We start from the raw sequence: 16,717 nt of genomic DNA on the forward strand, positions 1-16,717 counted from the left end.
GCACGGTGAATTTTTGTATTTACTCTGCGGTTGGTGCCAGTGGCTCGGCTTTGTTCTGCGCCTTCCTCCCGCAGCCGCGGAGAGAGACCGCGACAATCATGGTCACTGCCTGTGCTTCCTCTACCTTAAATGCTTTTTTCCCCCCCCTTCGAAAAAAAAAAAAAAAGGCGGAGGGGGCGATGACCAGGTGGGGAGGATTTAATTAAACCAAAGCCAAAGCCTCCCCCTGCTCCTGCCAGCCCCCGGCCCTCCGCGTTCCGTACGGCCCCAGCTGAGCCTCTCCGCGTTTGGCGGCCTCGGGCCGGCTCCGCCGTGCCGTAAGCCCAGGCAATCCAGACCCGGGGGTCGGGGTCGGTGGGGCTTGGCCCTGGGGGAAGCTGCGGCCGGTTTCATCCACCCCCGGCCGAGGGGAACGGGACCGAGGGGCGAAACATCCCCGCCGGACGGACACCCCGCCCCAGCCCCGGCTTGGGCAGCGCCGTGCGTTTCCCGGAGGCTCCGGCAATTCACGGCGAGGCTCGAAACCAGCATGACTGTCATCACCAGGCAGAGAAACGGCCGGATCCCCGACGGCAGGGTGGCTCCTATTCACGGCTCGTCACCGCCGAGCCAAAGGAGCAGGCAGGGGGAGGATAAATCCCGCTTTCAGGGACCGGCGCTCCAAACCACTCATCACTGTCGCCGAGCTCGCTCATGCCTTGGCCCTAAACACCGGCGATTAATAAAAGTTTACTGTCGCTTTTCTCCAATAATTACACTCAGTCTGCGGGCCGGGAAACACCGAGAGGGCTCAGATCTGCGCGTTACCTGCGGGGATGCTCCAGCGCTCTTCCAGCTCCCTTTGGCTCGCTCCTCTTCCCCCCCCCCCACCCCAAGAAAACCTGTTTCTCTTCCCCTCCCCACCCCAAGAAAACCTGCCAACCACGACGGAGACGAAGGGAGAAGCGACCCCCGAGCCCGCAGCCACCGGTCCCCTCCGGCCGGGCGGCCCCGACGGCGGCGGTGGCGGGGGGAAGCCCCGCGGGGTCCAGTCCCGGCCCCGCTCCCGCCCTGGCCCCGGCTGCTGTGAAGTCAGGACCGAGCCTCGGCCGCGTGGGTTGGCATAGATTTATTGGCTTGAGCGGAAACTCACCGGTTTACGCTGCCGAGGAGGGTTTGAATGGATGAGGACTGAGAAAAAGTTGCCGAATTTTGCCAATAATAAGGCTGGAAGAATGGAGTGCTAATACTGAATTATGCATGTACTCGGGAGGAATTACACAGCACCAGACTCGGGCTTCTAAACAGGGAGTGCCAATTTTCTAATAACTGTGTAATATGCTTATTTATACCATACAAGGACTTACAAACCTCATTGTGCATAGCAGCTGGGTCATATTTCTTTACCCTTCCATTCCTCGGGCTCTTTTGCCAAAAGACTGGTACCAAACACTTCTAGGCTGAAAGGAAAACACAAAATTAAATTGCAAAGAAACGATGACGGGAAGCATGGGTAAGATAGGGGCTGACATGCGGCCCTTTAATCTTAAGCATCTGCTTAAAATAGATGCAGTAAGCGGGTATTGAAAATATGCACGGTTCTAAATGCAAGTGATTCTCTGCTGCTAAATCGTTCAGTCGAATTATCCGCATGGATTTGCCTGACCTGGGCACGTTTGTAGGCTCTAAGGCATTGTTTTACACCATTAAGTAAATATTTTAACGAATGTTTTAAAACGTTGTAAACTAACGTGTTATTCAGCCTTGCACTAAGCTCCACTGAACCTGGGTAAATCAAACGAATAACCATATTCCGATTTGTTTTTAAATATTTGGGGATATGCGATAATTTTTTCCCAGAGTACCAAGTGTACTTACCCCTCGTAATTTCAATCGAAGCTATGTAGGATGCAACCAGGCAATAGTCACCATATAACCAGTAATAATTAAACTATGAACAAATATTCTTGTATCTAGACTTTTTAAAAATGCTTATGTATTTTACAAATAAAAGCAAACACTTGTGGAATTGTTTTAATTTTTAAAACTAATATTAATTTTGTCTAAATGCTCTGGATTTTTATTTTTGAATATGCTGTCTTACTACTTTCAAAAGCAGCATCTGGGATAATAACATTTCAAGTCCATTGTACATTTTGCACAGAACAGAATTTGCTGTGAGCTCAGCAACACTCTGTGTAAGAATTAATAGTCCAGAGATCACTGCCCTGGTGAACGTCAGACTGAGCTAGTTCCCAATGGTCTTTCCTAGCCAAAGGTCTGATTTAACTTCAAAATATATAGTTAAAAAAAAAAAGCTCCATCTGCTTTGCAATTACTTTGTTGATTTTCATTAAAAAGAGCACTAAAGCTACAGCATGCAGGAGCATGGAAGCAGGCAAACAGGGCCATGCTGAAATGGGAAAAATGGTTTAAAAAATAAAAGCAGAACAATGCCCAGCGCTCAGCACGCTGTGATTTTTATGCAGCCTGGCTGCAAGCACCACGGCGGCCGCAGCTCCGCTCTGCTTCCTGCACCAAGCCAAAATGGTGCTGCCGGGTCGGGGTCTGAGCAGGCCCTGCCATCACCGCTCCACACGCGGCAGCCGCCGCCATTTACAGCGGGTCAGCACCTCTAGTCCCACAAGCCCCCTGGTTAGATGTGCCGTGGTCACCGGCACCACTGGGTAACCTTGGCTGAGGCTCAGAGGACAGCCTGGGAGAGAAGGGACTTGGGCAGCAGTGTGGGTCGCGGTGGCAGCTGGACGTGTGTGCCGAGAAGGGAGAGCAGCCCCAGGGCAGCTCTGCGTCCTGTGGGGACCTCGGTGGAGTGGGAGGAGGACACACGGAACCTCCTGGGTAAGCTGCTCTGGAGCACACGGGCTACGAGTAAAAACGAGACGCACATAAATCCACTAAGTGACAACACTGCAAGTCACTTCTCACCAGGCAGGAAGAAAAGAGGAGAGGCTTGTCTCAGAAGCCTTGCATCAGAGCAAGAAACTGCCTTAAGGTATTGCAAAACCAGACCAGTGCAGTCTTAGAACAGCACATCATGGCTCTGCACGGCATACTTGGCCTCATCCACCCATCACTGTGCAGGGGATGAGGGGCTCAGGGCAAGTGCTGCCCAAAGTGATTATTTCATTTGTGCTGGGCGTGAGGAGGAGGTTACTGCTATGGGAAATCACTGTCCTCCAGGGTGAGGAGGAAAATGGTGGTTTGTGTGAGAGGTTCCCAGTGGGAGGGATGAAGGCAGCCAGCTGCCAGCACTGTCTCTGCCCTGGAGCTGGGTGCAGACCCCGTCCAAGCCCTGGGCGTGGCACAGCACGCTGCTCCGCTGCCGCAACCGGGGCCAGTGGGGTCAAACAGCCACACTTAAATGTTACACCCCAACATGGACTCTCACCTCTGGGACAGGCCTTACTGAACAACAGCCTGAGCAAGGCAGCACGGCAACACACAAGCATGTGCCAATAATGCCTGGTGAGCACCGCTGTGCTTTGGGACGGAGGCTGCAGCCCACGTTCCTGCTGTTTACCTTAGTGTCCCAGTTGCTATTTAGGCAAAAGCATCATCTCAGCCATCAGCAAAGCCACCACTTCCCAGGCCGGCACATGCAAGTCCTTGCTCCCTGCCAGAGCCCATGACTCTTCTTGGCCAGTCCCTTTCCACCATGGTGCTGCCCAGGGGAAAAACCTCCTCCTTCTCCCTGGGCTGGGGCCAGACCCCGCAGCACGGCAGCCGGTCAAAGCAGGGCTCAGCACTGTACCTACGGGCAGGGGGACTCCCCGTCTTTCGGGCTCACAGGTAACACTAATCCAGGAGCAAACATGGACCCTGGGGATTGAAACACTTGGCAGATGCCTACAACAGCCGTTATCATGCTCCTGGGGGTCAGTCCTGTCCTGGGTCCTTGCTAAATCATCAAAAGGGCAGATTTAAGGGGCGTGAGGCTTTCAGGGTACAGGAAGGCTGGTGTGATTTAAAAGGGCAGAGGGGAGCGGCGAGCCGCGCAGGTGGCCAGCCTCCGAGCATAGAGGCTCACAGGCCGGAGCGGAGAGACACAAACACACGTCCGGATGTGGAGTTGCCGGCAAGGAGGTGGCCAGACGGGAGGAAGGCGAGGTGAGAGGCAGATGAGAGTGGGGAGGAAGGGAGCTGCTCAGGGGTCTGGGGAGCAGGAGACTGCGGCGGGAAGGGGCCGCCTCTGGGAGGGGTTTTGCCTCCCAGGGCAGCTCCATGGCCTCGGGTTTCTGCCCCCCAGATGAGGGGGGGAGCAGCTGCGGGGCCAGCCCCAGCCCTGGGAGGCTGCAGAGGCGCTGGGGAGCTGGTGATGTGGACAGAAGGAGGAAAGGGGGAATAAAAGGTCCTTCCTAGGACACAGGTTGGCAAAGCCTGTCAAAATTCACCACCGCATCCCTCTACCATCAGGACACGCTGGGATGGGATTTCCCCAAAGCATCTCCCATAAAGAGGCAAACCCTTGGGCCAGGTTTGGTTACCAGTAACTCTGCTCAACCAGGAAGCCACCCGGCACTGCCAGCCAACCTCTGGGATGTGGCGACCCGCGCCCTGCTCAGGCACATCCCTCCCACGCCTCCATCCCACTCCTGGGACACTGCGATGAAACACATTCCTTGGGCTGCAGCGGGGCAGGGTCAGGCCTGGGACAAATGCCGTTCTCCATTTTGGGCATTTTCCTCCTCACCCAGAAAGTAGGATTGCTCTGAAAGCAGGGCTCAGCCTTTGGGTTAGCTTTGCCCCTGTAGTAAGGAGGGGAAGAGCTGCAAAAACACATCATGCTCCCGTTCCTTGGCAGGGATTCTCAATAGGAACAAATGGGAAGGGAAACGATAGCCAGCTGGGATGGGGCCCAGAAGCTGGGAATTTCTCCCTTGTGGGACATGACTTGCTGCAGAACCCCAAATGCTGCAGGTAGAAGGAGGGAAACTGGAGAGAGGGAAGAGATGAAGTGCTGAAGCAGAGTGCACTCCCTCTCCTGCATCTGCCCCTGGCTCCAGCGAGGAGAGAAAGGATGGCTGATATTCATTAAATAAAGAGACAGGAAAACCTTGCTTAAAGAGCTGTCTGGGAAAGGGGCCATTTCAGGCCTGCTGTATGCAAGTGCCAGTGATTTGGGGCCAGAATAGACAATATTCCTCCGGACTCCGCTGTGCAGGGAGCTGCTTTCAAATGTACCAGTTACAGAAAGTTGTGAGGAGCTTAATAGTGCTTTTCTGCCTGGGATGGGAGACCAAGCTGGCTCCATCAGGAGAATGGAAGGCAAAAGGGCCCCAAAATTCACAGTTTTTCTTCTCACACAGTAGCTCAGGGCACTGACCTGGTAGTGTAGCGAGTCCGGGGCAGCTCCAGCTGGAGGGAGAGCATCGCATATCCACAGCCACGTGTTGAGTGATGTGGGCACACTTCTCACCATGCAGTGGGAACAGCAAGAGGGATGGAAAAGGGGCTTCTTGGTCCTCTTGGTCAATCTGCACCTGTCATAAACCAGAAGATGAAATCTGGGGAGAGGCAGGAGCCATGGGGACAGCAGGAGATGCTGCTCTTGCCCATGGAGCCCTGTAGCTCAGTGCATTGGGATGGAGAAGGTTTACACCACCAAGCTTCAGCACAACTGCTACGGAGGGAGACTGGGGCCTTCTGCCCCTGCCATTTCCCACACTTAGCTGGGAGCCAGCTCTGGGAGGGGATGAAGGGGGCCCTGCCCCAGATCCCCAGCCACCACTCCACCACCATGAGCATGTGCCCAGGCTGGCAGAGGGGACAACTCTCCGATTCTGACACAGAGAAACCAGGAGCTGGGGGTCCCAACCGTCCTCTCCCCTGCTTTGCCATGATCCTCGCTGCTCTGGACTGACCCTTCAGCCCTAGAAAGTATAAAAAAACATGGCTAAGAAATGTTGGTCAGTGGTCTATGTACAAACATCCTTCTCTGCGTACCACACATACTTAGCACTTCCAGTGAAGGAGGATGCTGCAGTTTTACCTTTGTGCTGGTAGCACCAATGCAGCACAGAAAAGCCACGGAGCTCTAGATAAATGCCCTGAAACAGATGAAATCAGCCAGGAACACCCGATACTCATTCCCATAAGGTTACGGTAAAGGTTGGGAAGCGAAGGAAGTGCTGTACTGGCATGCTGGCAGCAAATCAAAGCACATGACATTAATTAAAGCATATGTTAGGAATAGGAAATTAAGCTAAAGCAACATTTCATCTATGGCGTCTTCTCTAGGCACTTTAGAAAGGGTATAAGTTTACGGTAGAGAAAGAGAAATGAGGAGGCTGGTGCAGAGGATAGATGTGCGGGAAGTTAAAAGAATTAGAGGAGAGTTTTAAAAGCTTTAGACTACACACTCAAGGTCATGTTCACTCCCTGTATTTATTTTGAATTGTGAGTGAACAGGAGGACTTAGAGCACTGGCTGGCACTGTGGGAGCTTTGGGCTAACGCAGACCCCGGTGTCCTCAGTGAGGGGGCTCAGCCCCAAAATCACCACCCTCCTCACTCTTCCCTGCACGGCTGTGCCAGGCGCAGATGGAACTTGGCACCCATTTGCCCACTTTTGCAAAAAAATACTCATTCTCTCCCAGTTTTGCTTTTCTCCAGCTCAGTCAGCCCCAGAACTTACCAAAGCTCAGTGGACTGCCCTGGGCACCTGGGGACAGGGGCACCGCTGTCCCCTGCGCAGTGGGGAAACGGAGGCATGATATGACTAACAGTTTTGAGCTGAACTCCAGCAACTTCTCTGAAAGAAAAGAAAGCAGCAGGTGCAGGGCTGGGGGCACCAGCCGGGGCTGCACCCCAATCCTGCAGGGAAGTGCAAGCAGCCCCCCCAGGGCCTCCCACGCCAGGTCTGTGTCAGCCACAGGCCCTTCCCCCTGCTCCCACACTCGCAGCTGGCAGCGATGCTGCAGTCCCGACCCATTGGGCGCGTTTCTGGGGCCGTACTGACTCACCAGACGCCCGTGTCATCCCAGGTCACCCAGCTTTTTTTAATCAGCTGTTTCAGGGCTGCCTGCCTGCCTTGCTGTGTCGGGGCTGCAGACGGGGCCAGCCCATGGCCATTTCGCTGCTCCACGTGGCCTCCAACCTGGCTCTTTGCAAGCACCCATGCATGGAGGAGCCTGACGTCAAAGGGCATCAGAGACCCAGATGTCCCCATTGAGGGGGCAGTGACATCCCCACTGCCCAAGCTGTACCAGGAGCTGTGATGTGTAGTGGGACTGGAGCATGGCAGGCTTGCATGAGTGTTCCTTCCTTCTGTGCAGCCAGGGTGGCTGCGGTGTACGTAGGGGAGTGACAGGCAGAGTCAATGCTTGAATAATGAACTCTGAGTGAAAGAAGCTGGGCAGCAGTCTGACCCCAGTTGTGCTCCTCCTGCGTGCTGCTCTGCTCCCAAACCAGCTGCTATTTTTCCCCTGGAGCCATAAATTGCACAGTGGGGCCAGCGGCCCTCACGCGGTTGCCCGCTGCCTCCCCACCGCAGGTGTCCCTGGGATGAGTTACGAGGAGTGAGTGCTGCAGCCAGGGCTTCACTCCAGAACCCCAACATGAGCGAGGCAGCACGGCTCCCTCTGTGCATGCATGCGCCAGAGCCTTTTCCCTCCCATTCCCACCCAGGACCACACTGCTGCCCTGGTGGGGTTCACCGCACAGGACCCCTCTGCTTCAGGGCTTTGCAAGGAGGGCTGGCCATGGTGGCTGCGGCGCAGTGTTTACCTATGGTGAGCGGGCAGATGGCTTGCTGACAGCTTCAGGAACACCTTGTAGCAGTTGCGGTGATTCCCAAGATCAGTTGCTTCCCATTTCAATTCACACATCATGATTTCTAAACCTCAGCTTGTACCTTCCCAGCAGAGCTCCCCACCTCCACCCCGGCCGCATGCGCTCACTGCCAGCTTGGGAGCAACTGAGAAGGGGGAACCACGACAGCAGCAGCCTTCATGTCTCTGACACCGCCTCCTTCAACGGTTCAGGGCAAGTCCCTTAACCTGCCAAAGAAAGGGCACAAGCAGTACAGGAGCAGCACGGGAGCTGGAAAGCACTTTGAGGATGTAAAGGGCTATCAAGTGCTTCTTAGGGTGAATAAGCCTCTTCCCATCACTTTCCCCAGATGAATGATGGTTGCAATTGTATGGACTGAAAATGGTAGGCAGCCGTGCCTGATGTGGGCCTGTGTGGGTGTCTCCTGCTCTCTGTGTACAGCATCTCTTCTTGGGATGACCCTCTGCCACCAGCTGCTGGGGACCAGCACTGGGCTGTCCCTGCTGGGCTGTGGGAGCCTGGCCCCTGCCAAAGGCAACAGGGATGAGCTCACAGCGGCAAAAGTGGAACTGGCACCAAGCTTGGCCATGACAGCTCCTAAACCCAGCGCAGGTTTGTTCAGCAGGATGCTTATACCCAACCTCCCTGCCCAGGAGAGCTGCTAGTCCCCACCATCCCCCGGGGAATTGCCTGGCGGGACCCCAGAGCCAGCTGCGGTTGGGGGGGCCCTCTGTGTTCCCACCAAATCCCCCAAGCAGGCATGAACCAGAGCATCTTGCACTTGTACAAGTTTCCCTGCTCTCTGTGTGCTGCGCGGTGCTGCTGTGGTAGAGCCTTGGCCTCAGGGTGATAAAAGGAGTATGGTTTTCCAATTAAAAGACCCAAATGCATTTTCCTGCCAGTATTTAGTCCAGGCTAACATGCAATGTCTACTTTTTAACCTTGAAGAAGCCTCTAGAGACACTGCAAAATAAATCAATACTAGTCCACGTGCTGCAAAACAGAACCAATAAATAACTTCAGAACAGCTTTTCTGTTTACCGTATGAAATTCCCATTCTTGGCCATGCTCTTCAAAACAGCATCTCAAAATAAAATAGAAAAGAAAAACAACCCCCCGAACCCTTCAATTAGCAGCACAGCGTGAGGCTCACCAGCCAGGCAGAGCTGGTTTCAGGTTGCAGGTGCAGGGCCAATTCTCCACTGACCTTTGGGCTGGGATTTGGAATAGAGATTGCCTGTGCAACGGTTTAAAAATATTAAAATAAAAACATTTTAAAAAAAACATCCTGCACAGCTTCCTATGGCATGGAACGTGCTGGAGCAAAACCAGTGCCCAGGTGCTTAGACACGTGCATCTCCAGCCTGGTCCCTGAGCCCTGACACGCAGCTGCATGTGCTGCACCCAGGGCCCCTCAGCATCTCGAGCCCATCCTGGGAATGGGGGACCGTGCTCCACAAGCAGCCAGAGGTTTTCAACCAGTGTCACTCACGTGCCCCTAAATGTGCTAAATGGTGAGGGATAACCATGGCCCTCGACCTGCTGCCTCTGCTCTTCCCAAGTCACCCAGTCCAGGGCCAGCTGGGGACTCACCAGTTCTTCCTCCTTTATGACAATAATAAATGTGTCTTTAGCTTTAACATAAAATAAGATTTACAGGAGCTATTAAAAGGAAACTTAAAGGCATTTTTTCCTGCATCCTGTTGCAGAGAGGTCTCATGTGGGAGGCAGGTGGGTCTGCAGGACGCTGGTGGGGAGGTGCTGCCCTGGACAAGGCATGTGTGGGCAGGGGCACGCTGTGATGCATGGGCAGCAGGCAGGCAGCAGGTGGGCAGCAGGGACCTGCCTGTGCCTGCAGAGGCTTGCAAACCCCTCCTCAGCACACACTCAGCATGCGGCAGTGGGATAAACTACCGACAGCCAGCATTGCCATTAACAGCCTGTGCTGGTGACACTGGAGCCAAAGCGAACACACGGTGGGGGTCAGGATGCACAGGGGCATCCCATGATGGGATGATGAGCTGATGGCATCCCCTGCACAGGGACAGATCACGGCACAGAGTGCCGGTGCGCTGTGTCAAATGGCCTGGGATTGACAGATGGACATGCAGAGCCCCAGGCAGCTCCAATGGGAAGGGTGGCAGAAGGCAACTCAGCTCCCCAGCCTCCCACCCCAACACAGCAGGGATGTAACACCTACAGGGAAAGCACATCTACTGGCCGGGGAATAAATTTAAGTAATTTTCTTCATATCCCTCTATTTCTATTCCCCTCCCTTGAGGTTCCCTGTTGTCAGCGTGCATTATGCAGCCAGGACAGCTCTATTAGTCATACATTTAATGACTGGAAAAACACACGCAGCCGTTATTAGCAGGGCTGAGCCGCACACGCACAGTCCACTCTGGGAGGACAAGCCCTTGCAATGCAGGGTAACCTGATGGAAAAGCATCCGGGGCAAGCAGTGCCCCATGGGCTCCCTTGGGACTGGCTCCAGAAGGAAGCAGGAGGGATTTTTACATGGATATTCAAGAGGAAAACCTCCACTATCCCATCCCCACCCAGAGTTCCTCCTCCTGGAGTGGGAAATGTGTTTCCTCAGGGGCAGAAGTGGCTGACATCTCTCTGGGCTGGGCTCTGCCTCTAAAGCATCAAGCACATACCAGGAAAGCCAGATCTTCTTCCCTGAGAACTCCTACCAGGGAGGAGCAGGAGTTAATCATGTTAGAAAAATCAGTGCAACCGGTACAGCATCAGGGTTCAGACCAGTTTGACACCCACCCTTGTGGTCAGTTTTTCAGAGCAGCTCAGTTTTCACCAAGGCACTGAAAGTCACTGAGCTCTTGGAGAGCTGTAGACTTGATGGTGAGCTGTTCCACAACTGTCCTGCCAAAGCCACACAGGAGAAGGTGCCAAGCACCTGAAATCCCAGCCCTACACCCACCTGCACAGCTTTTATCCCCAAAGCCAAGGTCAGCAGGACACCAAACCCCTCCAGCCACAGCCCCATGACTCCCTGTCGCCCCATGCCTGGAGGAGCAGAAACCACTGTGGGTGCAAAGGCGGAGCGGCTCCAGATGCTCACAGCCAGGAGGGTCCACGTCCCCGCAAGTGTGGAGGATAGGTGCATGGAGGTGGTGGGGTACATGTGAGCCCCAAGTGCAGCTGCTGGCTCTGCAGATGGATGTCTCTGTGCCAGTCTGTGACCAGTGGGAAACAGGATGGTGGCAATGCTGGCTTTTTTTAATGTGAAATAGCCCTTATCTGGACACCAGGGGAAAAGCACAGATCCCCAGAGTGAGGGCACCAGGGATATGGGGAAAGGGATGCACAAACCTGCAGCTCATACGTGACGCACCGTGAACGCCTCCCAGGCTGCGTTGCACCACTCACACATGTGCATTGCTGTCCTGCCTTGGTGCCGTGGCTGGAGCCTGAGGTTCCGGCGGCACCGCTGCCACCGACCCACTCCTATCCCTGCCCTGGACAGTGGGGAGAGGGCACAACCTCACAGTGCCATTAGCCCAGCCGCAGGCATGGTGTATGTCACACTCATCACATACCTGCAAAAACACGCCGTGGATATAAATTGGACAGATTTAGCGGCTGTGGGGCCTTCTGTTCTTCCTTACATCTCTGGACCATTTCCCCACCCCTTAAATGCTTTACATTATTTATTATGTTTCATTTAACCCCAGCCACGTCCTCCAAATAAAATTTATTTTGCAGCTGTCATTCAGGTTTACTCCGGCCTTAACCTCGTAATCCTATTGATTCCCTCATTATTCTCGGAGCACAGGATTGATTTCATACCTTCTGTGTTATGGAGAAGCCTTTGCTCATTAATCTCATGCACATTTACAGTCGATCCTGGTAATTCATTATTTTCTCATTCCCTACACAGTCAGGCTCGCAGACGCTCCCAGCTTGTCTGCTTTGCCTCCTTATTTTGGGGTACGGGTGAAAATAGTACATGATCCCTCTCCTAAAGGGCACCCACCCTGTGCCCTCGCAGCCTGGGGCTCCGTGCCCCGAGGCAGAGGGCGCTGGGCTCCCATGCAGAGGCAGGGTACCAGAACAGCGTCCAGGCTCACGCACTGCATCAGCTTTGGGAGATGCCCCAGGACTGCATCCTGCTCAGAAAGGTCACTGCAACCGAGTGGGCTGGGAAAAAACAGACAACCAGGAGAAATCTGGGTTGAGAAGGACCTTGGGGGTCTCCAGACCAACCTTCCGCACACACCATTGAGCACTTCAGAGGCAGACCACGACGCTCAGAACCCTACACAACGGCCTTGTGCATGGGGCAGCAGTACCTGTTGCTGGAGGTGGCGCTCCAGCTGGGCGGTATAGAGGTACCGCTGACGTACACACGCATGCAGGCCTCCAAACACAACAGAAGTGTGTTATTTATACAGTGTGATTAATCATCCTGAGTATTTAATATAGCCCCATCGGAGTGCACAGTGCTGTACAGTATATGGAGGAAGACATGACCCCTGTCATAGAGGCTTAGAATAAAAAATAGGCAGACACTATAGTTCAGACACGTCATAAATCCTGCCGAAGGGCCAATCTCAAATATTTCAGCTGTTTCCCCCTCCCCTCCATAATATATAATTGTCTTTGTTGGATCAATACAGAGGGGCTTTGTGGAGGGAGCAGGTTTTAAGGGAAGATTAATGTAGCGAATTATATATGCAGCTAGGAAGAATTCTAATATTTGACTTCCAGAAGGAGAAGGAAGGTTTGTGTGATTGAATCCTCCTTCCCGGGTGGGAACACAGCACCCAGTGGTGCAGGTGGGCAGGGCAGGTGTACACACTCTTGGCTTCCAAGGTCCTGCTCCTTCGGGATGGTTGCAAGAGCCTTCCTGAAGGTACGGATGTGTCTGCCCAGGACAGGTGGATTCAATTAGCAGTGGAGCTGAAAGCATCCCATGCCGTGCCAGGGCAGGGGCAGGGTTGGCATGGAGCAGGGGGCTCTGCTGGGGCCAGCCGGCCACACGCTGGCATAGGGAGGGCAGCAGCATGTGCTGCAGTATCTATTGCCAGGATATTGGCACAACATAAACCGGCATGCCTGCGCTGCATCCCTCAGCCCTGCTCTGACCCCACCTGGGGTTTTTGGCAGGTTTTGCCCCATCACCCCTGCCTGCAAGGCTATGCCGGACGGTGCCGGCACGTGCCGGGCAGCTGTTCAGCACAAGGCCAGTGTGCTGTACGGCAGCAGCGCATCTCGCCCTCTAGATGCAGCCAGCAGCAAGCAAACAGGGCAGTGCAGAGGGAGCAGGAATTGTATTGGTTACTAAAGACGTACTATTTATCCGCAGTAAAGCCCCTGTGATCATTGCCTGAGGTACGTATACACACACCCCCCCATCCATTGCTCGGAGCATCGCACTCACATTAATACCCCTGATCTTATTAATGGCTAATGACACAGGGGTTGAGCCCTCCCTCCGATGAGCAGTGCAGAGCTCGCTGAGCCGCACCAGCAACCTCAGCTAGGTGTGCACCACGCAAAGTGCACAGCTATCATATGGAATAAATTTAACGGAATCAAGTTTTGATTAAACGCAATAAATATGATTGATTTGGTTACATACCCTCTGTATGACATTTTGTTTAATTTATTTTTTCATTCTGAGAAGGGATGTTGCATTCATCCAAAACATTACCTTTGACTACCTCCGTAAATTCCCATTTTAGGGCGACCCGTGGCAGCCTTATTAATATTTTTACACTTACCCAGCAGTTGCTGGGGTTAACCCTTCAACAATGTGCCCAAATTGTGCTGTGCCACAGGGGCAGGAGGGATGACCTGTCCCAGCACCAGGGGCTGCAGCTAGCGGGGAAAGTCATGTACTTTACTGCCACCACTGCAAAGCCACCAGCCCTCCAGTAGCTCCTAAACCTGCTCCCAGGACCTCTTAGGGCCAGGAGAGTCAGCGTTAACACTGAGTCAGCATCTGCATCGGGCTGGGCTCCCTCCACAAGCCCTTCGGCAGATGGGAACGTGCCCCAGGCACTGCCGTAGCGTGTCCGGAGCAGGCTGTTTGCTATCTGAAAGCCCACAAAACCCAGCTCGCTGCTCGCCCTCCGCACCACACCAGCATTTGGACCAACACTACTACAGATTTCCTTACAACAGCTTCTATATCTTTCTTTTTAACAAGGGGGGAAAAAAATGCCCAAATATTTTTTATTACTAATAAATTGAAAAAATGCTTTATGTTTTCAATATATTTTCGATTTACTGCCATGGTCAGTATCTTGATTGCTATGTATATTTTATAAGCAACGTGAATGATAACCAGATTTAGCTGTTGGTTTCTCCATAAATACTGTGTTATCCACCAAAAGTGATCTCTGGTAACAGTGTCATTAAAAATAAGGATGAAAAGTGTCAGGGAAACACCAAAACCAAAAAGAATAAAGTGCTTCCAAGCACATCCTGGAGATACTGGAATTTCTAAGAGTTTATTTGGAAGATAAGCTGATTTTTAACACATATTTTAGACAGATCCCACAATTCCAGTATCCACAAAACCCTGAAGAAACACATGAACCCACTGCAGGCTCACCCTGCTCGCAGGACAAAGGGTTTCTATGCATTTACACCACAGACAGTGACAGAAGTCACTGTGAGCCTGTCCAAGCTGCAGCACTGGCTGGGGGCCGCAGGGTCCCACCCTGTCCCCAGTAGACAGGGTCTTACCCAACTCATGGCTTATAAGTACTACAGCCAGGACCTGCTTTGTATCTCTTCTATCGCCTATGTCGTTCTATATCGCTTCCCTCTCCTGCCTCATTTTACATTGCTTCTCTCTCCTGCCGGCAGTTGTGCCTCGCATGCATTGCTTTGCCACTACCATTAATACTCTGAACAAGAGCACACACCTCACTGTTTCAGGTTATCTGTCACCTGCCAGAGCAGACTATGGGAAACCACCTAAATAACCCCCAAAAATTGTTTTGGAAACATTTACCTACTGGCAGTAGAAACCGCTATGGAGCCAAAGGTATCCCAGCTGGGGTGGGGTGTGTGTGCGTGCTGGCTCTCAGGTGCCAGGGGAGCAGAGGGTCTGATTTTGGGGTGGGTGCTCCCTTGATGATATCAGGTCTCCAAAGGAGCCACAGCAGCCGCAGTGGCTGACTGATCCACAAACAGCCCCATGCAGCTTGCTAGATTAATACTGTGGCATCCCTAAAGAAGCCAAATTTAGTCTATATATTAACGGATAATTTAATTCATGATGAAATCATAGCTTAGCAGGCTCTTGATAAGGATCTGAACAGGGCATGTGCTGTGAGGGCATCTCTAAATACTGAATTATTCAGCAGAAATGTTTCTGCTGTCCTCCCTCCAATCCAATTAAGCTATATGCTTAATTGCAAAGCACACTCCCCTTATTTTCATATAAGAATGGGACCTGGTTCAGTAATGTCTTAGTTAGGGAGAAGTCAGCTGCAGCAGGGACTTCGCTTAAGAATTTTTTCCTACAAAAAGGAGTCTAAGAATCCAGCCCAAGGAGGAGTTGGGGCACTGGAATGATCTGCCCTCAAGAAGCAAAGCTGGAAGAGAGCCGGTTTCTCCAGGCTGGTGTTTTCTGCGGTAACAGATCTGACTTACTCACCCCTTCCTGCTTTCTGGAGGCAAACAGCACAAATTCACCCAAACTCACTCAAACCCTACGTGTTCCCTATCAGGCAAACAGCAGTCTCCTCACAGGCAGAAGATATCTGACTCACCACAGCTATCTTTTATGAGTCGGACAGTTTGTTCTCACTGAAGTCATATCCATCTTTTCCTGTGCTCTGCAATTAGGGTGATCAAGGGAAAGCATCCAAATCACTCGGCAAACGACCCAGCGCAGCCCAAAACACCTCAGCGCTTCAAATCACAGAGAGTTCTCAGCTCTCCCAGAGCAGTGCCTGGAGTGGAGCTGGGCTGCAGCACTTTAATTAGTGAATTAATGCTCTAGCATTAATTGACAAATTAATGAGACTCCCGGGCTTCACAGGATCCCACAAACGTGACACAGGAGGAGGTAAGCCATCACATCACCAACCGCTGACTACGCAGGGGTGTGCATGGATGGGTGCCGGCACCCAGCAAGCCCTGCCGAGCCTCGCACTACAGCCCTGGAAATAAAAAAACCCAACACAAAACCGCAGCAACATGAGAGGCTGCCTTTCTCCCTTCACCTTCAACAGGAGCTGGGAGAGCCCCAGCTCTAAAACAGCAAAGTCTTTTCCCATGGCATGCTGGCTTTCTTGCTTTAAAAAAAAAATTATTTAAAGCTTTCATAGCCCCTTTTCATCTAATATTTAACGTGCGAGAGTTTCTGCATGCCCAGGTTAGGTAAACACTAGAGAAGATTGTTTATAGAAATTATATACAGAGTGGTGCTGGTTTAATTTATCAAAAAAGGTTTTGTTGAAATAAATTCATTTTACAGTGAAACCCACTTAAACCTGTTAAAGGGGTGACCTTGTTTAAACGGACCTGTTTGTGCTTCAGCTCAAAGGACAGCTTGAGCAGCACCGCGATACCATCTTCCAGAGTAAATATTCCCTGCTCTCCCGGAGTGCGGGACCTTGCCGGTGGAAACTCTGCCAAGGAGAGGGGTGCCTGTGGCCGTGGTCCGCACAGGGGATGGGAAGGACGTGGCCGTGGGCCCTGCGCAAGCCAGGAAGGTTCGGCCACCAGTGCAATGGTTTCATGCCACGCCCGCCCCGCTCACCCACCGACAGAGGTGAGGAGCAGGTGGTGGCAGCAAGGGTTCAGGGGCCACGGTTGGGATGGCACCGGGCGTTGCAGGAGAGACACAGCTCTCAGCAGCCCTGTGGCTGGCTGAACTGGGGGGGACGAGGGATGGGGAAACCCTCCAGCCTCTGTCTTACTTCCCTGACACTGCTGGCTTGCTATTGACATCACTGTTATTA

At 52.8% G+C, this 16,717-nt stretch overlaps 1 protein-coding gene across 1 annotated transcript in view; it reads right to left on the bottom strand.

Annotated features, from left to right (window-relative positions):
• The window catches only part of TBX4 (T-box transcription factor 4), a 49,413-nt gene extending 43,939 nt beyond the window's left edge, over positions 1-5,474 (bottom strand). Inside the window, exons 1-2 of the mRNA XM_075113087.1 lie at positions 5,324-5,474; positions 1,351-1,439 (exon numbers count right to left, since the gene is read on the bottom strand). Of these exons, the coding sequence (XP_074969188.1) occupies positions 1,351-1,362 (12 nt within the window). The 5' untranslated portion in view covers positions 1,363-1,439; positions 5,324-5,474. The remainder of the gene's footprint in view (positions 1-1,350; positions 1,440-5,323) is intronic.
• Between the last annotated feature and the right edge of the window lie 11,243 nt (positions 5,475-16,717).

This window comes from Phalacrocorax aristotelis, chromosome 18 (genome assembly GCF_949628215.1).
Source record: "Phalacrocorax aristotelis chromosome 18, bGulAri2.1, whole genome shotgun sequence".
Taxonomy (NCBI): domain Eukaryota; kingdom Metazoa; phylum Chordata; class Aves; order Suliformes; family Phalacrocoracidae; genus Phalacrocorax; species Phalacrocorax aristotelis.